This window comes from Zonotrichia leucophrys, chromosome 1A (genome assembly GCF_028769735.1).
Source record: "Zonotrichia leucophrys gambelii isolate GWCS_2022_RI chromosome 1A, RI_Zleu_2.0, whole genome shotgun sequence".
Taxonomy (NCBI): Eukaryota; Metazoa; Chordata; class Aves; order Passeriformes; family Passerellidae; genus Zonotrichia; species Zonotrichia leucophrys.
In genome coordinates, this window is record NC_088170.1 from 71,030,880 (window position 1) to 71,045,171 (window position 14,292).

General features: G+C 43.4%; 1 protein-coding gene across 1 annotated transcript in view; it reads left to right on the plus strand.

Annotated features, from left to right (window-relative positions):
- The window catches only part of LRGUK (leucine rich repeats and guanylate kinase domain containing), a 77,591-nt gene extending 71,464 nt beyond the window's left edge, over window positions 1-6,127 (plus strand). Inside the window, exons 13-14 of the mRNA XM_064733883.1 lie at window positions 2,215-2,393; window positions 5,670-6,127. Of these exons, the coding sequence (XP_064589953.1) occupies window positions 2,215-2,393; window positions 5,670-5,809 (319 nt within the window). The 3' untranslated portion in view covers window positions 5,810-6,127. The remainder of the gene's footprint in view (window positions 1-2,214; window positions 2,394-5,669) is intronic.
- Window positions 6,128-14,292: the final 8,165 nt, after the last annotated feature.

Consider the following 14,292-nt stretch of genomic DNA (forward strand, 5'->3'; position numbering starts at 1 on the left):
TTACACTATTGGCACAGTCCCCGTTGAGTGGCATTTGGGAGATGTCATCAGCTTGAAATTCTTAAAGAATTGAATGAAGAATTTTGAAATTGGTTGTCCTTAAATGGCACCAGGTGCTCCCACAGGGAGGGATTTTCAAGAGTTTTGTTTGTAGGGGAAAAAGGTGCTGAAAGAAACTTGGTGCTGGTGTGGAAAACCAGAATTGGAGTGAGAAATATGGCTTTTTAAAAAAAGAGTTATTCCCTCATTATATGATTAGCACAGTTCCTGCTGAGTGGCATTTGGGAGATGTCATGATCCAATAATTGAACCAAAAATCTTGAAGTTGGTGGTCCTTAAATGGCACCAGGTGCTCCCACAGGAAGGGATTTTCAAGAGCTTTGTGTGTAGGAGATATTTGAAGATATTTGATATTTGAAAGAAACTTGGTGCAGATGTGGAAAACTAGAATTGGAGCGAGAAATATGGTTATAAAACCAGAGTTATTCTCTCTTTACATGAGTAACACACATGATTGATGCTGAGTGGCATTTGGGAGATGTCATGAGACGGAAAATCCTCAAGAATTGAACCAAAAATCTTGAAATTGGTCCTTAAATGGCACCAGGTGCTCCCACAGGAATGAATTTTCAAGAGCTTTCTGTGTAGGGGATATTTGAAAGATATTTGATATTTGAAAGAAACTTGGTGAAGGTGTGGAAAAAATAGAATTGGAGTGAGAAATATGGCTTTAAAAAAAAAGAGTTATTCCCTCTTATGTGTTTAGCACAGTTCCTGCTGAGTGGCATTTGGGAGAGATAATGAGCTTGAAAATCCTCAAGAATTGAACCAAAAATCTTGAAGTTGGTGGTCCTTAAATGGCACCAGGAGCTCCCACAGGGAGGGATTTTCAAGAGCTTTCTGTGTAGGGGATATTTGAAAGATATTTGATATTTGATAGATATGTGAAGGAAACTTGGTGCAGGCGTGGAAAACCAGAATTGGAATGAGAAATATGGTTATAAAAAAAAGAGTTATTCCCTCATGATGTGATTAGCACAGTTGGTGCTGAGTGGAATTTGGGAGAGGGCATATTTGAGGAATTAAACCAAAAATCTTGAAGTTGGTGGTCCTTAAATTGCCAAGGTGCTCCCACAGGAAGGGATTTTCAAGAGCTTTCTGTGTAGGGTAAAAGATGAAGAAAGAAACTCGGTGCACATGTGGAAAACCAGAATTGGAGTGACAAATATGGTTTTAAAACCAGAATTATTCCCTCTTAGTTATTCCCTCTTATGTGTTTAGCACAGTTCCTGCTGAGTGGCATTTGGGAGATGTCATGAGCTTGAAATTCCTCAAGAATCTTGAAATTGGTTGTCCTTAAATGGCCAAGGTGCTCCCACAGGAAGGGATTTTCAAAAGTTTTGTTTGTAGGGGGAAAAGGTGCTGAAAGAAACTGGGTGCAGGTGTGGAAAAATAGAGTTGGAGTAACAAATATGGGTTTAAAACAAGAGTTATTCTCTCTTTACATGATTGCCACAGTTGGTGCTGAGTTAGATTTAAGAGAGATCATGATTCAAGAATGGAACCCAAAATCTTGAAATTGGTAGTCCTTAAATTGCCAAGGTGTTCCCACAGGAAGGGATTTTCAAGAGCTTTCTGTGTAGGGTAAAAGATGAAGAAAGAAACTCGGTGCACATGTGGAAAACCAGAATTGGAGTGACAAATATGGTTTTAAAATCAGAATTATTCCCTCTTAGTTATTTCCTCTTATGTGATTAATACAGCTGCTGCTGAGTGGCATTTGGGAGATGTCATGAGCTTGAAATTCCTCAAGAATCTTGAAATTGGTTGTCCTTAAATGGCCAAGGTGCTCCCACAGGAAGGGATTTTCAAAAGTTTTGTTTGTAGGGGGAAAAGGTGCTGAAAGAAACTGGGTGCAGGTGTGGAAAAATAGAGTTGGAGTAACAAATATGGGTTTAAAACCAGAGTTATTCTTTCTTTACATGATTAGCACAGTTGGTGCTGAGTAAGATTTGAGAGAGATCATGATTCAAGAATTGAACCCAAAATCTTGAAATTGGTCCTTAAATGGCACCAGGCGCTCTCAGAGGGAGGGATTTTCAAGAGTTTTGTTTGTAGGGGGAAAAGGTGCTGAAAGCAACTGGTGCAGGTGTGGAAAACCAGACCCTCTTTTAAAGCAGGACTCTTTTAACCCCAGAATTTTCCCCCCCACAGCTTCATGGAGCTGGGGCTGGCCTGGAGGCAGGTGTTCGTCCCTCCCGAGACGGCCCTGCCCGGGCTGGAGCAGCTGCTGTGGCCCAAGCTGCCGCTGCCCCAGAGGCACCTGTCCGCAGCCGGGCTGGGCGTGCACACCTGGAGCGCCTGGAACGAGCCCCCGGAGAGCTCCGAGCCAGGTGGGTGTGAGGGGAGGGATCATAGAGATTACCCAGTGCCACGGGAGGGACAAGGCCCACCGTCCCAGAGAGCCCCGAGCGAGGTGGGTGTGAGGGGAGGCACCGCAGGGACAATTCCCACCGTCCCGGGGAGCCCCGAGCCAGGCGGGTGTGAGGAGAGAGACCGCAGAGATCAGCCCTGGCACGGCAGGGACAGTGTCCACCGTCCTGGGGGGAGCCCCGAGCCAGGTGGGTGTGAGGGGAGGCACCGCAGGGACAGTGCCCACCGTCCCGGGGAGCCCCGAACCATGGTGGGTGTGAGGGGAGACACGGCAGGGACAGTTCCCGCCGTGCCGGAGAGCTCCGAGCCAGGTGCGTGTGAGGGGAGGCACCGCAGAGATCACCCCCTGCCACGGGAGGGACAATTCCCACCATCCCGGGGGGAGCCCTGAGCCAGGTGGGTGTGAGGGGAGGCACCGCAGACACAGTTCCCGCCGTGCCGGGCAGAGCCGAGCCAGGCGAGTGTGAGGGGAGGGACCGTTCAGATCATCCCTGGCACCGCAGGGACAATGTCCACCGTCCCAGGGAGAGCCCCACCCAGGTGGGTGTGAGGGGAGGCACCGCAGGGACAGTGCCCACCGTCCCGGGGAGAGCCGAGCCGGGTGCGTGTGAGGGGAGGGATCGTACAGATCATCCCTGGCACGGGAGGGACAGTTCCCACCGAACCAGGCAGAACCGAGCCAGGTGAGTGTGAGGGGAGGGACCGTACAGATCATCCGTGCCACGGGAGGGACAATGTCCACCGTCCCGGGGAGAGCCCTGAGCCAGGTGGGTGTGAGGGGAGGCACGGCAGGGACAGTTCCCGCCGTGCCGGAGAGCCCCGAGCCAGGTGGGTGCGAGGGGAGGGATCGCAGAGATCACCCAGTGCCACGGGAGGGACAATGCCCACCATCCCGGGGGGAGCCCTGAGCCAGGTGCGTGTGAGGGGAGGCACCGCAGGGACAGTTCCCGCCGTCCCGGGCAGAGCCGGGTGCGTGTGAGGGGAGGGATCGTAGAGATCACCCAGTGCCACGGGAGGGACAATGCCCACCGTCCCGGAGAGCCCCGAGCCAGGTGGGTGTGAGGGGAGGCACCGCAGGGACAATGCCCACCGTCCCGGGGAGCCCCGAGGCGGGTGGGTGTGAGGGGAGGGATCGTACAGATCAGCCCTGCGCGGGAGGGACAGTTCCCGCTGTCCCAGGGGGAGCCCCGAGCCAGGTGGGTGTGAGGGGAGGGATAGTAGAGATCATCCCTGGCACCGCAGGGACAATGTCCACCGTCCCGGAGAGAGCCGAGCCATGGTGGGTGTGAGGGGAGGGATCGTACAGATCATCCCTGGCACGGGAGGGACAATGCCCACCGTCCCGGGGAGAGCCCCGAGCCAGGTGGGTGTGAGGGGAGGGACCGCAGAGATCACCCAGTGCCACCCCCTGGCACGGGAGGGACAATGCCCAACGTCCCGGGGAGAGCAGAGCCATGGTGGGTGTGAGGGGAGGCACCTCAGGGACAATTCCCGTCGTGCCGTGGAGAGCCCCGAGCCAGGTGCGTGTGAGGGGAGGCACCGCAGGGACAGTGCCCGCCGTCCCGGGGAGCCCCGAGCCGGGTGCGTGTGAGGGGAGGCACCGCAGAGATCACCCAGTGCCACCCCCTGGCATGGGCAGGGACAGTTCCCAACATCCCGGAGAGCCCCGAGCCAGGTGCGTGTGAGGGGAGGCACCGCAGGGACAGTTCCCGCCGTCCCGGAGAGCCGAGCCACACGTAGGGCTGGAATTGCAGATTGTCCAGAATTGCAAATATTCAAAAAAAACCCCCAGAATTCCAAATATTTCAGAATTCCAAATATACAAAAATTCCAGAATCCCAAATATTCAAAAATTCCAGAATGCCAAATATTCCAGAATTCAAAAATATTCAAAATATTCCAGAATTCCAAATACTCAAAAATTCCAGGATTCCAAATATTTGAAAATTCCAGAATTCCAAAAATTCCAAATATGAATACATTCCAGAATGCCAAATATTCCAGGAATTTAAAAAATTCAAATATTCCAGAATTCCAAATGCTCAAAAATTCCAGAATTTCAAATATTCAAGTATCCCAGAATTCCAAAAATTCCAAATATGAATACATTCCAGAATGCCAAATATTCCAGGAATTTAAAAAAATCAAATATTCCAGAATTCCAAATACTCAAAAATTCCAGGATTCCAAATATTTGAAAATTCCAGAATTCCAAAAATTCCAAATATGAATACATTCCAGAATGCCAGATATTCCAGGAATTTAAAAAAAAAAATCAAATATTCCAGAATTCCAAATACTCAAAAATTCCAGGATTCCAAATATTCAAAAATTCCAGAATTTCAAATATTCCAAAATTCTAGAATTCCAAATATTCCAGGATTCCAAACATTCTAAAAGTCCAGAATTCCAAATACTCAAAAATTCCAGGATTCCAAATATTTGAAAATTCCAGAATTCCAAAAATTCCAAATAGGAATATATTCCAGAATGCCAAATATTCCAGGAATTCAAAAAATTCAAATATTCCAGAATTCCAAATGCTCAAAAATTCCAGGATTGCAAATATTCAAAAATTCCAGAATTCCAAAAATTCCAAATATGAATACATTCCAGAATGCCAAATATTCCAGAATTCAAAAATATTCAAAATATTCCAGAATTCCAAATACTCAAAAATTCCAGGATTCCAAATATTTGAAAATTCCAGAATTCCAAAAATTCCAAATATGAATACATTCCAGAATGCCAAATATTCCAGGAATTTAAAAAAATCAAATATTCCAGAATTCCAAATATTCAAAAATTCCAGAATTCCAAAAAATTCCAGTATTCCAAAAATCCAAGAATTCCAAATACTCCAGAATTCCAAATATTAAAAATCCCAGAATTCCAAAAAATCTAGAATTCCAAATATTTTAAAAACCCACTCAAAAATTCCAGAATTCCAAATATTCAAAAAAAAAAAAAAAAAATCCAGAATTGCAGAAATTCTACAATCCCAACTATTCAAAAATTCCAGAATTCCAAATATTTTTTAAAAATCCAGAATTCCAAATATTAAAATCCCAAATATTAAAACAACCCAGTGACTGCTTAGAGTGGATGAATTGAGCCATTCCCCCCAGAACCACTGGGAACCTGTGTTAAATTCTCGCTTTCCATTGGAATAATCCCCTTTTTCCTTCTGTGAATAAACTCATTTTCCCTTCTTTTTCCCTTTTTTTTTGCTGCAGAGGAGGAGGAGGCTGCAGGGAAGGGAGGAGCGGCGAGGAAATGCAGCCAGGCCAACTCGGGGTGCTCCCCTGGGCCCCACTGCCCCTCCCGGCGCCTCCTGCCCCCCATCACACCCCGATGGGCCAGCAGCACCTCCTGAGAGCCAGCTCCTCTTCCAAACCCTGATTTTCACTGCAAAATATATCCAATATTGTTGTTAGATCCATTTCTCATTAATTCCACAAAGCAGCAACTCCTGAGAGCCAGCTCCTGTTCCCAGCCCTGATTTTCATCCCTTTCTCTGCAAAATATATCCAATATCATTGTTAGATCCCTTTCTCAATAATTCCCCAAAGCAGCACCTGCTGAGAGCCAGCTCCTGTTCCCAGCCCTGATTTTCACACCTTTATCTGCAAAATATATCCAATATTGTTGTTAGATCCGTTTGTCATTAACTCCCCAAAGCAGCACCTCCTGAGAGCTCTCAGCACCTCCCAGCCCTGATTTTCACACCTTTATCTGCAAAATATATCCAATATTGTTGTTAGATCCGTTTGTCATTAACTCCCCAAAGCAGCACCTCCTGAGAGCTCAGCTCCTCTTCCCAGCCCTGATTTTCACACCCTTCTCTGCAAAATATATCAAATATTGTTGTTAGATCTGTTTGTCCTTAATTCCCCAAAGCAGCAACCCCTGAGAGCCCAACTCCTCTTCCAAACCCTGATTTTCATCCCTTTATCTGCAAAATATATCCAATATTGTTGGTAGATCCATTATCATTAATTCCCCAAAGCAGCAACCCCTGAGAGCCCTCCCAGCCCAATTCCCGCCTTTGTAACCCTGATTTTCATCTCTTTATTTGCTAAATATATCAAATATTGTTGTTAGATCTGTTTGTCATTAATTCCCCAAAGCAGCACCTCCTGAGAGCCAGCTCCTGTTCCAAACCGATTTTCACACCTTTATCTGCAAAATATATCAAATATTGTGGTTAGATCTGTTTGTCCTTAATTCCCCAAAGCAGCACCTGCTGAGAGCCCTCCCAGCCCAGTTCCCGCCTTTGTAACCCTGATTTTCATTTATTTATTTGCTAAATATATCAAATATTGTTGATAGATCCATTATCATTAATTCCCCAAAGCAGCACCTCCTGAGAGCCAGCTCCTCTTCCAAACCCTGATTTTCACACCTTTCCCTGCAAAATATATCCAATATTGTTGTTAGATCTGTTTGTCATTAATTCCCCAAAGCAGCAACTCCTGAGAGCCAGCTCCTGTTCCCAGCCCTGCTTTTCATCCCTTTCTCTGCAAAATATATCCAATATTGTTGTTAGATCTGTTTGTCATTAACTCCCCAAAGCAGCAACCCCTGAGAGCCCTCCCAGCCCAGTTCCCGCCTTTGTAACCCTGATTTTCATCCCTTTATTTGCTAAATATATCCAATATTGTTGTTAGATCCATTATCATTACCTTCCCAAAGTAGCAACCCCTGAGAGCCCAGCTCCTGTTCCCAGCCCTGATTTTCATCCCTTTCTCTGCAAAATATATCCAATATTGTTGTTGGATCTGTTTGTCCTTAATTCCCCAAAGCAGCAACCCCTGAGAGCCAGCTCCTCTTCCCAGCCCTGATTTTCATCCCTTTCTCTGCAAAATATATCCAATATTGTTGTTGGATCTGTTTGTCCTTAATTCCCCAAAGCAGCAACCCCTGAGAGCCCAGCTCCTCTTCCCAGCCCTGATTTTCACACCTTTCTCTGCAAAATACATCCAATATTGTTGATAGATCCCTTTCTCATTAACTCCCCAAAACAACAACAAAAAAAGGTGAATTTCTGTATTTTCCAAAGCCTAATTCCTGATTTTCATCCCTTTCTCTGCAAAATATATCCAATATTGTTGTTAGATCTGTTTGTCATTAATTCCCCAAAGCAGCACCTCCTGAGAGCCAGCTCCTGTTCCCAGCCCTGATTTTCACACCTTTCTCTGCAAAATATATCCAATATTGTTGTTAGATCCATATCTCATTAACTCCCCAAAGCAGCACCTCCTGAGCGCCAGCTCCTGTTCCAAACCTGCTTTTCACTGCAAAATATATCCAATATAGTTGTTAGATCCATTTGTCATTAATTCCACAGAACAGCAACTCCTGAGAGCCCTCCCAGCCCAGTTTCTGCCTTTGTAATCCTGATTTTCATCTCTTTATTTGCTAAATATATCCAATATTGTTGATAGATCCATTACCATTAATTCCCCAAAGCAACAACCCCTGAGAGCCCAGCTCCTGCTCCCAGCCCTGCTTTTCACACCTTTCTCTACAAAATACATCCAATATTGTTGTTGGATCTGTTTGTCATTAACTCCCCAAAACAACAACAAAAAAGGTGAATTTCTGTATTTTCCAAAGCCCAATTCCTGCTTTTCACACCTTTCTCTACAAAATATATCCAATATTGTTGTTAGATCCATTTGTCATTAATTCCCCAAAGCAGCACCTGCTGAGAGCCCCCCTCCTGTTCCCAACCCTGATTTTCACACCTTTATCTGCAAAATATACCAAATATTGTTGTTAGATCCATTTCTCATTAATTCCCCAAAGCAGCAACTCCTGAGAGCCAGCTCCTGTTCCCAGCCCTGATTTTCACTGCAAAATATATCCAATATTGTTGTTAGATCTGTTTGTCATTAACTCCCCAAAGCAGCAACTCCTGAGAGCCAGCTCCTCTTCCCAACCCTGATTTTCACTGCAAAATATATCCAATATTGTTGTTAGATCCATTTGTCATTAATTCCCCAAAGCAGCAACTCATGAGAGCCCTCCCAGCCCAGTTCCTGCCTTTGTAACCCTGATTTTCATCCCTTTCTCTGCAAAATATATCCAATATCATTGTTAGATCCCTTTCTCAATAATTCCCCAAAGCAGCACCTCCTGAGAGCCAGCTCCTGTTCCAAACCTGCTTTTCACTGCAAAATATATCCAATATTGTTGTTAGATCCGTTTGTCATTAATTCCCCAAAGCAGCAACCCCTGAGAGCCCAGCTCCTGCTCCCAGCCCTGATTTTCACAAAATATATCCAATATTGTTGTTAGATCCGTTTCTCATTAACTCCCCAAAGCAACAACTCCTGAGAGCCCTCCCAGCCCAGCTCCTGCCTTTGTAATCCTGATTTTCACCCCTTTCTCTACAAAATACATCCAATATTGTTGTTGGATCTGTTTGTCATTAACTCCCCAAAGCAGCAACTCCTGAGAGCCAGCTCCTCTTCCCAGCCCTGCTTTTCACCCCTTTCTCTGCAAAATATATCAAATATTGTTGTTAGATCTGTTTGTCCTTAATTCCCCAAAGCAGCACCTCCTGAGAGCCCAGCTCCTGTTCCAAACGCTGATTTTCACACCTTTATCTGCAAAATATATCCAATATTGTTGTTGGATCCGTTTGTCATTAACTCCCAAAGCAGCACCTCCTGAGAGCCCAGCTCCTGTTCCAAACGCTGATTTTCACACCTTTATCTGCAAAATATATCCAATATTATTGCTGGATCCATTTGTCATTAACTCCCCAAAGCAGCACCTCCTGAGAGCCCTCCCAGCCCAGTTCCTGCCTTTGTAACCCTGATTTTCATCTCTTTATCTGCAAAATATATCCAATATTGTTGGTAGATCCATTATCATTACCTTTCCAAAGTAGCAACTCCTGAGAGCCCAGCTCCTCTTCCCAGCCCTGCTTTTCACACCTTTATCTGCAAAATATATCCAATATTGTTGGTAGATCCATTATCATTACCTTTCCAAAGCAGCAACTCCTGAGAGCCCAATTCCTCTTCCCAGCCCTGCTTTTCACACCTTTCTCTGCAAAATATATCCAATATTGTTGTTAGATCTGTTTCTCATTAACTCCCCAAAGCAGCAACCCCTGAGAGCCAGCTCCTGTTCCCAACCCTGATTTTCACACCTTTATCTGCAAAATATACCAAATATTGTTGTTAGATCCATTTCTCATTAATTCCCCAAAGCAGCAACTCCTGAGAGCCCAATTCCTCTTCCCAGCCCTGCTTTTCACACCTTTCTCTGCAAAATATATCCAATATTGTTGTTGGATCTGTTTGTCATTAATTCCCCAAAGCAGCACCTCCTGAGAGCCCAGCTCCTCTTCCAAACCCTGATTTTCACCCCTTTCTCTGCAAAATATACCAAATATTGTTGTTAGATCCATTTCTCAATAATTCCCCAAATCAGCGACTCCTGAGAGCCCTCCCAGCCCAGTTCCCGCCTTTGTAACCCTGATTTTCATCTCTTTATCTGCAAAATATATCCAATATTACTGCTGGATCCATTTCTCATTAACTCCCCAAAACAACAACAAAAAAAAGTGAATTTCTGTATTTTTCAAAGCCCAATTCCTGCTTTTCACCCCTTTCTCTGCAAAATATACCAAATATTGTTGTTAGATCCATTATCATTAACTCCCCAAAGCAGCACCTCCTGAGCGCTCAGCTCCTGTTCCCAGCCCTGATTTTCACACCCTTCTCTGCAAAATATATCAAATATTGTTGTTAGATCTGTTTGTCATTAACTTCCCAAAACAACAACAAAAAAAAGGTGATTTTTTGTATTTTCCAAAGCCCAATTTTTGCTTTTTACCTCTTTATCTGCTAAATATATCAAATATTGTTGTTAGATCTGTTTGTCATTAATTCCCCAAAGCAGCACCTCCTGAGAGCCCAGCTCCTCTTCCCAGCCCTGATTTTCACACCTTTATCTGCAAAATATATCAAATATTGTTGTTAGATCCATTTCTCATTAATTCCACAAAGCAGCAACTCCTGAGAGCCCCCCTCCTGTTCCCAGCCCTGCTTTTCATCCCTTTATCTGCATAATATATCCAATATTATTCCTGGATCCATTTCTCAATAATTCCACAAAGCAGCAACCCCTGAGAGCCCAGCTCCTCTTCCCAACCCTGCTTTTCACACCTTTCTCTGCAAAATATATCCAATATTGTTGTTGGATCTGTTTGTCATTAATTCCACAGAGCAGCACCTCCTGAGAGCCCTCCCAGCCCAATTCCCGCCTTTGTAATCCTGATTTTCATCCCTTTATTTGCTAAATATATCCAATATTGTTGTTAGATCCATTTGTCATTAATTCCCCAAAGCAGCACCTGCTGAGAGCCCCCCTCCTGTTCCCAACCCTGATTTTCACACCTTTATCTGCAAAATATATCAAATATTACTGCTGAATCCATTTCTCATTAACTCCTCAAAACAACAACAAAAAAAGGTGAATTTCTGTATTTTCCAAGGCCCAATTCCTGCTTTTCACCCCTTTCTCTGCAAAATATATCCAATATTGTTGTTAGATCCATTTCTCATTAACTCCCCAAAGCAGCACCTCCTGAGAGCCAGCTCCTCTTCCCAGCCCTGCTTTTCACACCTTTCTCTGCAAAATATACCAAATATTGTTGTTAGATCCATTTGTCATTAATTCCCCAAAGCAGCAACCCCTGAGAGCCCAGCTCCTGTTCCCAGCCCTGATTTTCACAAAATATATCCAATATTGTTGTTAGATCCATTTGTCATTAATTCCCCAAAGCAGCACCTCCTGAGAGCCCAGCTCCTCTTCCAAACCCTGATTTTCACACCTTTCTCTACAAAATATATCAAATATTATTCCTGGATCCATTTCTCAATAATTCCCCAAATCAGCGACTCCTGAGAGCCCTCCCAGCCCAGTTCCCGCCTTTGTAACCCTGATTTTCATCTCTTTATCTGCAAAATATATCCAATATTGTTGTTAGATCCATTATCATTATCTTTCCAAAGTAGCAACCCCTGAGAGCCCAGCTCCCCTTCCAAACCCTGATTTTCATCCCTTTATCTGCTAAATATATCCAATATTGTTGTTAGATCTGTTTGTCATTAACTTCCCAAAACAACAACAAAAAAAGGTGAATTTTTGTATATTTTCCAAGGCCCAATTACTGATTTTCATCTCTTTCTCTACAAAATATATCAAATATTGTTGCTGGATCCATTATCATTAACTCCCCAAAGCAGCAACTCCTGAGAGCCCTCCCATCCCAGTTCCCGCCTTTGTAACCCTGATTTTCATCTCTTTATCTGCAAAATACATCCAATATTGTTGTTAGATCCATTTCTCATTAATTCCACAAAGCAGCAACTCCTGAGAGCCAGCTCCTGTTCCCAGCCCTGATTTTCATCCCTTTCTCTGCAAAATATATCCAATATTGTTGTTAGATCTGTTTGTCATTAACTCCCCAAAGCAGCAAACCCTGAGAGCCCTCCCAGCCCAGTTCCTGCCTTTGTAACCCTGATTTTCATCCCTTTCTCTGCAAAATATATCCAATATTACTGCTGAATCCATTTGTCATTAACTCCCCAAAACAACAACAAAAAAAGGTGAATTTCTGTATTTTTGAAAGCCCAATTCCTGCTTTTCATCCCTTTCTCTGCAAAATATATCCAATATTGTTGTTAGATCCATTTGTCATTAATTCCCCAAAGCAGCAACTCATGAGAGCCCTCCCAGCCCAGTTCCCGCCTTTGTAACCCTGATTTTCATCTCTTTATCTGCAAAATATATCCAATATTACTGCTGGATCCATTTCTCATTAACTCCCCAAAACAACAACAAAAAAAAGTGAATTTCTGTATTTTCCAAAGCCTGTATTTTCACCCCTTTCTCTACAAAAAATATCCAATATTGTTGCTGGATCCATTTCTCATTAATTCCCCAAAACAACAACAAAAAAGATGATTTATTTATAGTTTTATTCAATATTTCTGTATTTAAAGCCCAATTCCTGCTTTTCACCCCTTTCTCTGCAAAATATATCAAATATTATTGCTGGATTCATTTCTCATTAACTCCCCAAAACAACAACAAAAAATTATTTATTGATAGTTTTATTAAATATTTCTGTTATTTATAATTTTATTAAATATTTCTGTACTTTCCAAAGCCCAATTTCTGCTTTTCACCCCTTTCTCTACAAAATATATCAAATATTGTTGCTGGATCCATTATCATTAACTCCCCAAAACAACAACAAAAAAGATGATTTATTTATAGTTTTATTCAATATTTCTGTATTTAAAGCCCAATTCCTGCTTTTCACCCCTTTCTCTGCTAAATATATTAAATATTATTGCTGGATTCATTTCTGATTAACTCCCCAAAACAACAAAAGAAAAGGTGATTTAATTATAGTTTTATTAAATGTTTCTGTTCTTTATGGTTTTATTAAATATTTCTGTACTTTCCAAAGCCCAATTCCTGCTTTTCACCCCTTTCTCTACAAAAAATATCAAATATTATTGTTAGATCCATTTCTGATTAACTCCCCAAAACAACAAAAAAATGCTATTTATTTATAACTTTATTAAAAAGTTATTTCCCAAAACCAGAAATTATTTCCCTCAGCACTCTCAGCTGGGAAATGGAGGAAATTTTTTTTTCCTAGCATGGAATTGTATTTTTTATTAATTTTGTGGATTTAATTGAGGTGTGGATGCACCAGGGCTGCTGATAATATTGTGTGTGAATTATTTAGAAAGGGGATTTTGTGAAATGTTCAGAGGGAAATTGGGAGCAAAAACCAGTTCAGAGTTGTTGGGTTTTTGGGTTTTTTTGGTTTCTTTTTTAATAAAATGTGGTTGAGTCACAATTATTTGATTTGCAAGTAGATTTAAAGAACCCAGCAAGGAGCCATCAGCAAAAATGAGAATTATTGAGAGCAGGAAATGAGTGAAGATTTGGGTTTCCACAAGACAATAAAACTCCTAAATTAACATTTTTCCTGTTAATTTTCATTGCCTTTTGCCTCAGCAGGTTCCTCCTCCCTGCACAGAAAATTGAATTTTTGGCCCAATTTGGAGCCATGGGAGAGCTCCAGGTTTGTGTTGGTTAAATTGGATGAATTGCACCAAAGCAGCTCAGGGTGAGCAACTCAGGGAGTTACAAATTTTTTATTTCAGGGAGACAAAAATTCCAAAGATTTTTAGGAATCGCTTCCCACGGAGGAGGATCCTCAAGCTGAAGATCAGCAGCTCTTCCAAGGCTCCAGATTTTCGTGGTGGATTTTGGTAGAATGAGAAATGATTCTGTAGAGGGAGCTCAGAGGAAAAAATGCAAAATTTGGGTGGATTTTTTTGGCCATAGTGGGGGATTTTTGGCAGTTTAGTGAGGTGAGTGCTAAAAATCCACTCAAAATCCAGCAGCAAACCATGGAATCATGGAATGGTTTGGGTGGGAAGGGATCTAAAATCCCACCCAGGGACATCTCCCACCATCCCAGGGGGCTCCAATCCTTCCTTGGGCACTGCAGGGATCAGGGGCAGCCCCAGCTGCTCTGGGAATCCCTTCCCAAAATCCCAGCCCAGGCTCCCTCTCCAGGGAATTCCCTCCATTCCCAGCTCTCCCAGCCTGGCATTGGATCCATCCCCACCCCGACTCCTCTCCAGGAAGGGATTTTGGGCTCTGGGGGCTTCACTGGCAATCTCAGCACTCCAGGAAGGGTCTCCCTTCCCTTTGCCATCCCCAACTTCCATAAAAACCCCTGGGGATGGATTCTGAGTGTCCCAAATGCCAGAATGGTTTGGGTGGGAAGGGCCCTTCAAGCCCATC